General features: G+C 44.0%; 2 protein-coding genes across 10 annotated transcripts in view; both read left to right on the top strand.

Annotated features, from left to right (window-relative positions):
- Positions 1-764: 764 nt before the first annotated feature.
- Positions 765-6,240, top strand: rnf6 (ring finger protein (C3H2C3 type) 6). Its single transcript, XM_061667111.1, has 4 exons — positions 765-851; positions 1,764-1,919; positions 2,436-2,591; positions 2,996-6,240. The coding sequence occupies exons 2-4, from the start codon at positions 1,772-1,774 to the stop codon at positions 4,825-4,827; spliced, it is 2,136 nt and encodes a 711-aa protein (XP_061523095.1). The 5' UTR covers positions 765-851; positions 1,764-1,771; the 3' UTR covers positions 4,828-6,240.
- A 105-nt stretch (positions 6,241-6,345) lies between these two features.
- Positions 6,346-12,613, top strand: part of atp8a2 (ATPase phospholipid transporting 8A2) — a 53,915-nt gene continuing 47,647 nt past the window's right edge. For 3 of the 9 annotated variants that reach the window (XR_009767435.1, XM_061667100.1, XM_061667105.1), the window contains exons 1-2: positions 7,035-7,385; positions 10,945-11,040. Coding sequence is in view for 5 of the 9 variants with exons in the window: in XM_061667100.1 (XP_061523084.1) it covers positions 7,343-7,385; positions 10,945-11,040 (139 nt within the window). In the remaining 4 variants the exon portion in view is untranslated. The other 6 variants (XM_061667101.1, XM_061667103.1, XM_061667108.1 and 3 more) reach the window with 4 other exon arrangements.

Genomic DNA, 12,613 nt, shown 5'->3' on the forward strand with positions numbered 1-12,613 from the left:
TGACAAAGTAGAGGAAGGGGATAATTGAAAACCGACAATCGCTCCGGTATGAATAAAGCTAAACTATTAAAACCTACATGTTGAATATTGGTTAGTTTTATCGTGTTGGTGCGACGTTTGACACAAAAATTCAACATTGTCCACAACGAGTGCAGGGAAACAAAATACTAATAAACGGAATACATCAAATATGAAATATACGACTGTATACGTAAAAAGCGGTAAAGACAGGTCAGAACTTTAATTAAAAAAAAAAAACTCAACTATTTAGCACAAAAATTAAAGAATGACACTTTAAATGGCGACAAGAGACATTTTAATGGCATACATTTACTACATTTAATGTTGTTTTACAGCAGTCTGTGTTGTGATGGCCCAGTAACCCAATAAAGGAGTCTGTTTTTACACGAACCGTAATAAACTTAACACTGATGACTAACTTTTGTTAAAACGTGTTTGATCGACGTGTGACATAAATAGGCGTACTTTGTTTGCCACAAATGTACACAAAATAATAATACAAAATACATCACAAATAAAATGTGAGACCGTAACTAGTACTGTAACTGAAATGCGGTACATTCAGGTCAGGACTGTCATTAAAAAAGAATCTTCGACCTTTTTAACACCTGAATTAAACAGTGACACTTTACATTCAGACGGGAGCCCATTCTAATGGTTACATTTTAATTATTTTTACTGCAAAATTTATGTTATGTAGACCCAGGAACCAACGCAACAGTGTCTGTTATCACACGGAGCGGATAGGCCGTAACACCACTTGGTCCCATCTTGGTTAGAGCGAGAGAAGGGAAAACGAAGGGAACCGTCCATTACAGCTGCTCTATCGGGTACTATGCTATTTTTACGTCGTTGTCATCTCTCGTAAATCCATGGCGGTGCTTGGCGTTATCGACCTCACTCATTGACTCCATAGTACAACTGTTAATCCGATGTTTACCGGGGGAAATAATTCGGCTTCGGGTCAGCTAACCGAGCTAACGTTGTGTGTTCGGGTTGCTATTCGCTATCGTCACTTGCGCTAACTAGCTGGGACTCCGCTAGCCAGGCGTTGCGCATTCAAAATGTTTCTATGTGTCATTGCGGTGTACGCCCAACTGGTTGTACATCGCTGGCGACACACACTTCGCCGTCATCGCGTTTTGTGTCACGTTAAAAAACAAAAAAATCCAAATTCTTTTGTCTTTTCCTTCGTTTACATGGAGACCCTGTCCTTTGCGTTTCGGACCACCTCCGCGCGGCGACGATTGGACAGTCGGCCTGTCACTCATCCCCAGCGGGCCGGCGATTGGCTGCCACTCCTTTGAGGACAGCGCCACTTTAGCTTGCTTTATCGCCCCTGCCTTCAACGTGGCCTTCCGTAGCTTGTCCCAAAAAAAAAAAAAAAAAAAAAAAAAAACACACCTTAGCTAATATTACCAGCTGCGACGAATACGTTCGACGTGCGGGGGTCCTTTAACGGCCGCTTTGCGGATCAATGATGTGAACGTTCTCATTACGATGCGTTCACGCAGCCAGTCTAAACTGTCGGTTTTTGTCAGTATGCTGTCCGTGGGTCCGTCAAGGCAAAATGGATGACTGTGACAATGTATCTTTTTATAGTTAAGGCAAATTGGCTTATTCTTGGTTTGCTAAGGAGGATGCTAATTACATCTTACTCTTGGGTTGCTAAGGAGGATGTTAATTACATAACTGCAGTGGGTGAGGGGAAAATAATGACGCTGCTGTCTTGTGTTTACCAGCACTGTTCATGGTGATGGACCCTCCTGGCGGGGGAGACGAGCGTCGGAGACAGGCCGAGCGTCTTCGGAGGGAGGAGGCCTACTATCATTTTATTAATGACCTAAGCGAAGAGGAGTATCGGCTCATGAGAGACAGCAACCTGTTGGGGACCCCCGGTGAGGAGGGACGCTTTGATCGTCTGTTATTTGCAGTACACTGCGAAAAATAGTTAACATCCTAACACTAACCTTTACAGGTGAACTTAAACCTTTATCCAACTGTTCAGTGTTTCAAATCGGTAGTCTTCATAGTGTTCACAATTTGTTACTTCACGAGACCAAGACGCCGTCGAGCAATTGATGAACAGTACCTCCCCATTGCGAGGTTGCAGACAGGATTTTCTCAGAGGGAAGTTGCCAACTGAGCATAGAGGGTCATCAGCAGGTTGCAACAGAGAGACTGGAAGAGGCGCAGACGTGGATGTCCTTGAAAATGTTCATTGATCAATCACATTCTGTGAATGCCATTGAATATTTTGACTTTCATCGTGAAATTTCACTCTAAAGCCCAGTATCCCTAACCATTTTTGAGTAGTGTGCAGTATATTGAATAGGCCGAAGAAGTCCCAGAGATAATAAACACAGGATCAACCCCTCTTTTTAATTTCTTGCCAATTGTTTTTTGACACACAGGAGAAGTGACAGCCGAAGAGCTCCAGCAACGACTGGATGGAGCCAAGGAGCGCGAGTCATCCCAGCCCATCACAGAGCAGCGCTTACCAGCCGCCGAGCCCGTGGAACAGCAGGGCAGTAGCGGAGAGGATAGAAGCTCCGGTGGGAGACGAGCAGGTAGGACTAGGACCACGTCAACGTTTATCTTGGAACTTCAACCTCCAAAGTGGAACACAATCCTTTCTGTGATGCTGGGAAACCTCAGATTTGTTCAAGTTCTAACACTCGGCTGGCCGATTAATTGTTCAGCCCCTAGTTATTATGTGAATTGGCCCCAATATTATGCAACACGAACTAAGGTCAGAAGGGCTGAGACACACATTTTCAGAAATGAGCACTCAAGTACTTGTTGAATTTCACAATAGATGGATGTGCAGGCACTCCAGAGAACTGTATTTGTATACAAGCCATTACGAATTTTCCATAATGTTTTAAGTTTGGCACTTGAATGTGTCCCACTTCAGAATTATCATTTTTTGTATCAAATCAACACTTAAGTCATCCTCATACTTTCTTACCAGGGAACGCAGAGCCAGGGGCAGAAGCGTCCAACGGAGACTCATTGCTTGAGTGGTTGAACACTTTCCGGCGCACCGGCAACGCCACCCGCAGCGGGCAGAGCGGCAACCAGACGTGGCGCGCCGTCAGCCGGACCAACCCAAACAGTGGCGAGTTCCGCTTCAGCCTGGAGATCAACATCAACCACGACCAGCCCGAGGCGGGGGAGCACGCCGACGCTTTGGACTCGGCCGAGCAGCCCGCCGCCTCTCCGGGTCCGACGTTGCCGCCGAGCCGCACCGCTTCTTCCGCCGCCGCTCGCCCGTCCAGCGCGGCCAGGCCGTCTCCTTACCCTACGCCTCGGCCCGCCCTCAGCAGGAGGATGCAGACTCGCCGCACACGCAGCAGCAGCAGCAGCAGCACCCTCTCCATGAGCCCCCCTGCAGTTTCTGCCCCTATTGCGCCCCCTGCTCAAAGGAGAGGAGACACCATGCACACTTTAGTACCGTCACCCACTGTTTCTCATTCCGATCAGTCTACAACTTCCCTGCATACAGCCGCCAATGCAGAACTGGAGCAAAGCCGCGACAATGTGACTTTATCACTAGACTGTCCACGTGTGTCGCCCCAGTCGGGGTCTCAGGCACCGGCGGTGGGACAGGAATCACGTCGGACTCGATCACGCGGGCGTTGGCGCCGAGTGGCGGCAGCGTGGAACGGCGGCGCCCCGGCCCGCACGTCCAGGCGAAGCCGTTCCCCTTTGCACAGAAGCCCCGTGAGCACGCCGGCGTCCAGCAGTGCCATCAGCGGCTCGAGCATCCACATTGTCGATGCGGGCACGAGCTCGGTTTCCATGGAAACGGGGGAGGCGGTGCCAGGACCCGCAGCCACCGCAACGGAGCCGACCGCAGAGAGCGGGGAGAACGAATCGCATTCATCCAGCGCGGGAGGTTCGTCTTCAGTTCGCCGCCACCCCACCATCATGCTGGACCTGCAGGTGAGACGGATCCGACCCGGGGAAAACCGGGACCGCGACAGCATCGCCAGCAGGACGCGCTCCCGGGCCCGCGTCGCCGAGAACACCGTCACGTTCGAGAGCGACAGCGGCGGGTTCCGGCGCACCATATCCCGTTCGGAACGGGCCGGGATCCGCACCTACGTGAGCACCATTCGGATCCCGCTGCGGCGCATCAGCGAGACGGGGCTGGGTGAGCCCAACTCCACGGCGCTGCGCTCCATCCTGCGCCAGATCATGACTGGGTTCGGGGAGCTCAGCTCTCTCATGGAGACAGAGGCCGATTCCGAAAGCGTGGCCCCCGCCCACGTGGATGTCGGCGTTACAAATACGAGCACCGGCCCGGCGGCTCGCTCGCTTGCCAGTGAGAATACATCAGCTCAGGTGGGCTCAGGTGGACAGGATCAAGAGAGCGTGGGGCCGGAAGGAAACGAGGAGGAACAGGTCGGTCAGGCCAGGCTCGGCGGCGGTCCGGCGAACGCCGCGGAGGGGCGTCCCACCAGCAGGGACACAAACAACCTGGTGGAAAACGGCACCCTGCCCATCCTGCGGCTGGCTCAGTTCTTCCTCCTGAACGACGAGGACGACGACGAGCACCCGCGAGGCCTCACCAAAGAGCAGATTGACAATTTGGCCACGCGCTCGTATGGCCAGGCCAGCCTGGAGGGAGAAGCGGGCCGTGCGTGCAGCGTCTGCATCAACGAGTATGCGCAGGGAAACAAGCTGCGACGCTTGCCCTGCGCGCACGAGTTCCACATCCACTGCATCGACCGCTGGCTCTCTGAGAACAACACCTGCCCCATCTGCAGGCAGCCCATACTCGCAGCGCACCACGACTGAGGGTCTTTGGCTTCTTCTGCTCCCGAGCAGCCGCATGTACATAAGTGTGTTCATTTCTGTGAGGGACTTGATAGATAAGAAGGTGGAACCGGAAGTTCAGGAGAAGAGGTGAATAAAGGCTTAAATCCAGAGAATTAATAATGTTTATTTTTTTAGGCTTTTTGATTTCAGTTTCCTCTTCTATATCATGTCAGAACTTCATCTGCGAGTGAACTTGTGTTAGCTGCTCCTCGTAGTCTGACACTGTTAAGATGTCTCCCCATGTCAGAAATCATATTTTAATTTGTCCACTCTCGACTGTAAATAAGCGGCACAGTGGACGACTGGTTAGAGCGTCTGCCTCACACTTCTGAGGACCAAGGTTCAATCCCCGGCCCCGCCTGTGTGGAGTTTGCATGGTCTCCACATGCCTGCGTGGGTTTTTTCCGGGCACTCCGGTTTCCTCCCACATCCCAAAAACATGCATGGTAGGTTAATTGACAACTCTAAATTGCCCCTAGGTGTGAATGTGAGTGCAAATGGTTGTTATGTTTGTATGTGCCCTGCGATTGGCTGGCGACCAGTTCAGGGTGTACCCCCCCTCTTGCCCGATGATAGCTGGGATAGGCTCCAGCACGCCCGCCACCCTTGTGAGGAGAAGCGGCTCAGAAAATGGATGGATAGACTGTATATATAATACTCTACCACAGTTTAAGATGAAAGTGCAAAATGTCTGTTCCACCCCCACTATTTTAAATTGTCCCTTTATAGTCGCTTTAACAAAATTATGGTGCTGTCATGACTAACGAGTGCACCAACTAGCGAGTCTTTGTTTGTTTTTTGCCCAGCATTTGATACGAATTAAATGACTCACAAACTCAGTCACGGAATGAATTAAAGTTGTAAGGCAAGGCAGCACTGTATTGAGTTTCTGTATTTAATTTGTAATAAATTCTGTATTAATAATCTAGGTTCAGTATTTATGATTTGTCAAGTTCTCTCCACACAACAGAGCAGATGTCACCCAAATAACAAAAAAAGCCGGTCTCCAACAGTTGCACATGCAAAAGGCAGGAATTCAGGGTTGTCATTTAGCTGTGCAATACTTAGATTAAAACAAACAAAGAAATATGATCATAAAGTCATGCTTGTCAGAATGTGTGCAATTGAAGGAATTCTCCTGATTGTTCTCCGAAGGTGCAGCACAGAGCTGGCAGAGGCTCGCCATGTCACTTGTCAATATTTATTCTGTTTCTATTTAGTAAGATGGGGAGAAATTCACTTTTTGAAACCACGAATGTGTGTATCATGTTGCCATGTGATGACAGTAAATAAACACTCAGTGGTATGATTTTTGTTTCTATGTGCACCTCTAACCCTTATGTGGGAGGTCCTCGACAACACAATAAAACGCAGCTTTGTTATGCCCAGTGACGCGTTTGTGTGCTCGCCATGTTTGTGTCAAGTCATTGTAACCATTATTTTACTCTATCACCCTTTATTTCCACGTTCCTGCGTAAAAGACCGAATCAGTTATTGACATGCACCTGACGTTACGCAGTTGCGCATTCGCGTAGAGGGACGCCATAAGTATTCTAACGGTTGACGGAAAATAAGTGGACGTCGTTTTCTCTCCTTTAAAATAAAATCCTCCACGCGTATAGTTTAAGATTCTGACTCTGTCATTTAATTATTAACTAGTATGCTAATATACGTATTATATGCACGTTAAACAAGAAGGTAAAGAAAACGCATTATGTGGAATAAATCAGGATATCCAGAACTCTTACGGATCGAGCTAACCTATTAACATGCAGTCATTTTTTTCACCAAAATAAAAACTTAAGACGCATTTACTTTTGATTCTGTCGTTAAATTCGTTGCTATTGTGTAGCTCTAGGTTTTATATGCATGGCAATTTAAGAATAAGATATCGAGAAAAGTGTTAAGACGGAATAAACCATCATGTGCGTTCTATTTTGAAATGGAAAACTACCTTGCTGAACTTGCTAACCTACTAGCATGCACCTGACGCTACGCGGATGAGAATTCGCTTGAAAAGACACCAGAGCGGAGTAAAACTCCACAGTAAAGAAGTAGACGTCGTTTTTTTCACTTCAAAATAAAAACCTGGTGGGATATTTCTTTTGATTATGTCCTTTAAATCGTAACTATCGTGTAAAGCTACGTGTTACGTGATAGTCAAAGAGTGTCTAAATTATAGAAAAGAGTGTTGGAGGAGGTTTATTATCTTAATTTTTATGTTAAAGCATCTTATTCTGACATCCGAAACTACCTAACGGAACTAGCTAACCTATCACTTGTTCCATCTCCCCCTGGATGGTAAAGCGGTGAGAGCGAACATGGTCCCCGGTCGTCAGCGGTATCAGCGGCCGCGGCCCGGAGCTACTACTTGCCTTCGCCTCGGCTCCACTGCGGGCGAGCCGTAAGCGAGCATGTCCCCGTTGCTCCTTCCACTACCACCTCCTCGTCCTCCTCGTCCCAGCCGCTCCAACGACCCTCGTCCACGGGCACGATGTATTTCAACCGGGGGGCCAAGAAGATCCACAGCGAAGGAGGTAAGCTCGAAATAACGTACAATACCAGCTGTGGCTTTTGTAGCGTTTTATTATCGTTTTTCTATAATTACGTGCTGACGTTAATGGTGGCTCGTCGGTACTATGTGCGTGTGTGTGTTGACCGCGGATGTGAGGAGGACAACGCAAACGTCGCCTCATCCGCCCTTCATAGACGAGGGTCGTGATGTTGCTTCACGTTACGACACTTATGTATTCGTGAGTCAGGTGAGCTTTGGTACTCTTCGTCATTTTGACACGCCGAGTGAGTGATGGGAGCGTTCTTGTGCCTGTTGGAGCCAAAGATTTGTGTCACCAGCTGGAGGACGAGCCTATTAGCAAGCCGATTTAACAGTCATGTGACCGTCTGAGGAGCGCGCGACCTGGTAAGCAATGCGGAGCTCCTCGGCTTACGACTATTTCGACGTACGACGTTTTGAGACTACACTAAAAATCATGCTATGAGACTGCTGTAATGCTATGTGGCCACAGTAACGCTAGGGAATAATGCTATGAAACCACAATAATACTATGAAATATGAAAAAAAAAAACGCTCTAAAAGTGCACTAAATAACCAGCTGGGACAACAATAAATGATGCTATGAGTCAACAAGAAATAACGACGTGAGCCAGAAAAAATAATAATAATAATGCTGTGGGGCTGAAATAAATGATGTCACAAGGCTGAGAAATATAACGTTAGAAGGCCACAATTACACTATGAAACTACAAAAATGCTATTAATATCACTATGAGCCTGAGACTGAAAAAAGAATAATGCTATGAGGCCTAATATAATACCGCTTCGAAACTGCAATAAATGATGCTAGCAGACTACAATAAATAACGCTAAATACCTGAAAAAGGTATTGCTAGGAGGGCGCAGTGGCAAAACAATAACACTATGAAAACACAAAAACGCTATGAGACGGGAAAAAAGACAATGTTATGAGCCCGAAATAAATGACGCTATGGGACCGAGAAAAATAACGCAAGGAGGTCACAATAATCCTGTGAAACTATAATAACACTATGAAAACACAAAAATGCTGTGGGACCGCAATAACAAATTGTAAAAATGGTATGAAACGTGATAAATGCTATGAGACCACAATTAGTAACACTATGAGAGTGAAAAAATAATGCTATGAGGCTGAAATAAATGGTGCTATGAGACCTAAAAATAAAATAAAAAAGAAGAAAAATAGCCCAATAATGCTATAAAACCACAATAACACGTAACAATAATTGTTTCGGGACATTTTTAAGCTAAAATTGTCCAAATCCTTGGAATTTCAGCCTCTTAACAGTAAATATTCTAAAATTTCAATAGTCCTCCATGAAATCAGTCCGATTAGCTTTGAGTTAAATCAAAATAAGATGTTTGCAGACATCTGCTTTTACTTTGGACAAGAATGATCAACATTTTTGCCTATTTTCTGATGTTACAGACCAAACCAGTCACTGAGTCATAATCAGTTTATCTTTGTGCTTTTTCTGCATTTGTCAATTTGAAATGAATGTCCTGTTTTTGAATAAAGGGATGGAAATTAAAAAATATATATATATCCGCTTGATCGATTAATTAATCGATTATTCAAAATATCGTTAGTTGCAGCTCGAAGATTCATTACATAAACCAGAGAAAAGGTTGGTAGTGACTAATTAAAGACTGCGTGGGATGGTACACACACACACACACACGCACACACTGCACAGACTGCAGTGGATTGTTCTCAAAGAGAGTAGAATGTGTTTGTCATTTATTTTAATAGTGACGGCGCATATTGTCAGGCTGCTGCTATGCTCTTGTATGTGTGTGAGTGAGTGAGAGTGTGTGCCTGCCACTTTCACAAATAGAAAGCAGAGGAAAAGATAAATCATTAGTCATAGACTGAAACCCTCGAAACCAGCATGACTAAAGTAGAAAGTCAGTTTTGTGTGCGCGTGTGTGTGTGTGTGTGTGTGTGTTTCCCTCCCATATGTGCTCCAAGGTGTTTGTGGTATCTCCCTGAGTGTAACTTTTAGATTCTTTGCTCCAATTGGCTCTTCCACATGTTTGTCGAGACGTCTACAGTTACAAGCTGTTACATTTTGGCCACGTTGAATTGTGTATTTTAAAAAAAAGAAAAAGTTTTCCTTCATTCTGATAATGTTTCACCGTTTTTTTTTTTTTTTTTTTTTTTTTTTTTAAAAGGCTTCATTCTTGTTACATCCTGGCTTTTTTTCAGAATTTTTTTTTTCTTTATACTTGTGAGACATTTTTCTAGGGAAGGAAATACTAATTTATTCACGTCGTAACATAAAATTCTATTTTTGGATTAAATGCAACTTTATTCCTGCAATATTATGATTTTTGTTCTAAAATAAATATACCTTCATTCTTGTAAAAAGGTTATTTTCTTCAAAAAGACTATTCTTGTAACATTCCGATTTTCTTCTTTAATTATTCTCGTAAAATGATTACTTAATTTCTGTAAGATTATGATGGGTTTATCAGATGCAATTTAAACGGTTGCAGGTGCGTGCTGACTCCTATTTAACATGAGTTTGAATGGGATTGGCTAATACTGAACTGAACAGTCACATCCCCACTTTTAAGAGGGTGTGCACACTTTTGCAACCACAGTATTTCAGTTGTTTATTGATTACATCGTCCACCGCGAGACACCACAACATGAAATGTCGCAGTAAATGTAATGGCAACCAACTTGGGGGGCATCTAAGTATTTGAAGTATGGCTTTTATTTCTGCAACTGAGCATGGAGGCTAATGAAAGCATGTTATTGTGCACAGATCGGGCTCATGCAAGTGATATGGAGTGCGGCCAACTGTCAACTTGTGTGCCGTTAGATAGTACAAGGGTGAGGCTTGATACGTTGAGGTATTTATGTATAGGTGCTGGACAACAGGGGGCGCAGTTGTGTAGTAAATGTCAGCCTTGTTTTTTAACATAAAAATGAGGCAAATATTTTTTCCCCCCTATTAAGTATGCTTATTATTGCAAGAGTCAGTCGCATTATGCAGCGTTTGAACTTTACCACTCCGCTTAAATATAGGAAAATAAACAAAACTGCACTTAAAGAAAGATTCAATTAAAATGCATCGCACATAAATGTTCCATTTTTGTATCCTAAAAAATATTTAGATTCAAATAACTATTTAAGCTTGAATACAGATGTATTGAAGTCAAACGTTAAATACAACTGAGCTGTCCTTAGGCAGTGAGTCTTTCACGTACCACTAAAGGGACACCAGACATTTTTTTTTTTTTAGTTAACTTCGACTGAGTCTCATTTGGAGAATCGACCGATTGACCACCAAAAACGCGTAATTTCAAGGCATTTCTGTGGTAGGGTGAGGGCCTGATACCCTGAGGTGTTAACATGCGCTCAACAACAGGGGGCGCTCGTGTCCTGCCATCCTCCACGCCATCCATCTGTTCACACATGTACAGTGATACAAATGTGTGCTCTTTGTGTGTGTGTATATTTATATATATATATATGTACCTGTTGTCTTGTTGGTGTTGTGTTGTTCTCTCCCGTCCGCGGGCCACAGAGCAGTTAGTGTTGACCGCCATTAGGCAGGACGCTTCCGAGCCTCAGGACCCCGGCCAGGGTGCGCGCGCCCGCCCGCCAGACAGGTTTGACAAAAGTGAGTGATGCGCGATTGGTGCATGTGCGCCAGCCGGAGAAGCTGTCACGAGCCCATCCCGGCCTGCTCCCACCTGGCCCTGGAGAGCTGCAGCCTGGCGACCGAAGCGTTCCGTTTGGGCGGAAAAGTGAGCGCGAGGGGATTGAGTGTAGCTCCTCGGGGCCCGGAGTGATCAATCGAACCCTCTCACTACATGTGCTTGTATGGGTAGAGATGAAATGGTTAAGAAAAGGACACGGCATGGATGAAATGCTAAAATATAGAATACAAAATACAGAAGTATTGGGGGAAAAATATAATAATAAACGTCAACAATGTGAAAATAGTAGAACTTTTATATCAAAATACATACATAAAATAGTAAAAACACTGCTATATAAAAAATGAAATAGCAGAAAAAGTACAAAACTAATTGAACAAAAAAATAAAAAATAATCCAAATGTTACAAAAAAATGTTGCTACATAATATTAGATTAAACATACACAGATTACAAAAAATACCGAAATATTAGAACATTAGAACATCGAACAGTCTTAGAATAAGAAAATATTGGATTAAAAATACAAACGTTGCGAAAAATACTAAAATAGGTGAAACATTAAAATTAAAAGTATGAAAAAAATACAACTACAGCAAAAATATTCGAAAATATTACAAACTATTCGACAATATAAGTTACAAATAGCTATTAGATGAACAAACTTAAAAAAAACTGGGAAAAAATTAAATATTAAAAACATGTACAACTTCAACCATTTCATCCCTACTTGTAGGCAGTGAGGTGACAACTGTAGATAGAGAAGGAATGCATGCTGTGCAACAGCACAACACATGCATGTCTAGGCTGGACATGCTTGAAAAGAGCACGTACGCATGCATGTCGACTGGATGGAGAGACGGGCTGCATGACCTTGCATGCTTTTTATTTTTATAGCAAAAATGCATCCTTCCATGGAAAAACAAGAGAAAGCGTGTGTGTGTGTGGGTGTGTGCGCGCAAATCTGGTGGACCAGCCAACGTCCCCGCAAGAATAAATTATGCGCTTTTTTTTTACGATGACAAAATACGCCTTTATTGTAAAACTCTGCCTTCATTTACGTAACACTACTACTTTTTTTTTTTAAATAGTGGCTTGTCGTTGATCTTTTACAATGTTTTTCGGGGGAAAAAGGTACTTTATTTTAACATTAGGCAATTTGTTTTTCTCAAATATGAGAATGTATCGTCTCAATATTGTTCTCGTAAATCCGACTTTAGTCTTGAAACATAATGCCATTTTCTTTCCCCGATACAAATTATGACTTATCATTGTTCTTTTACTATGACTTTTTTTCCGAAAAGAAAATTGCTGAGATCGTTCTAAAATTCCAGCTTCCGATATTGCAGCTTTTTTTTTTTTCTGGAAAAAATATGACTTTGTTTTCATTAATTACACATTTGTTTCTTGAAAACATATGACTTTATTCCCATTACATTACACCATTTTTTTCTCGAACAATAATATATTTATTCTTGTCGTTCCAATGTTTTCACGCCATTTCTAAAATTGTGAATTGTTCTTTTGTGATGTT

The sequence above is a fragment of the Phycodurus eques genome, chromosome 21 (genome assembly GCF_024500275.1).
Source record: "Phycodurus eques isolate BA_2022a chromosome 21, UOR_Pequ_1.1, whole genome shotgun sequence".
NCBI lineage: Eukaryota > Metazoa > Chordata > Actinopteri > Syngnathiformes > Syngnathidae > Phycodurus > Phycodurus eques.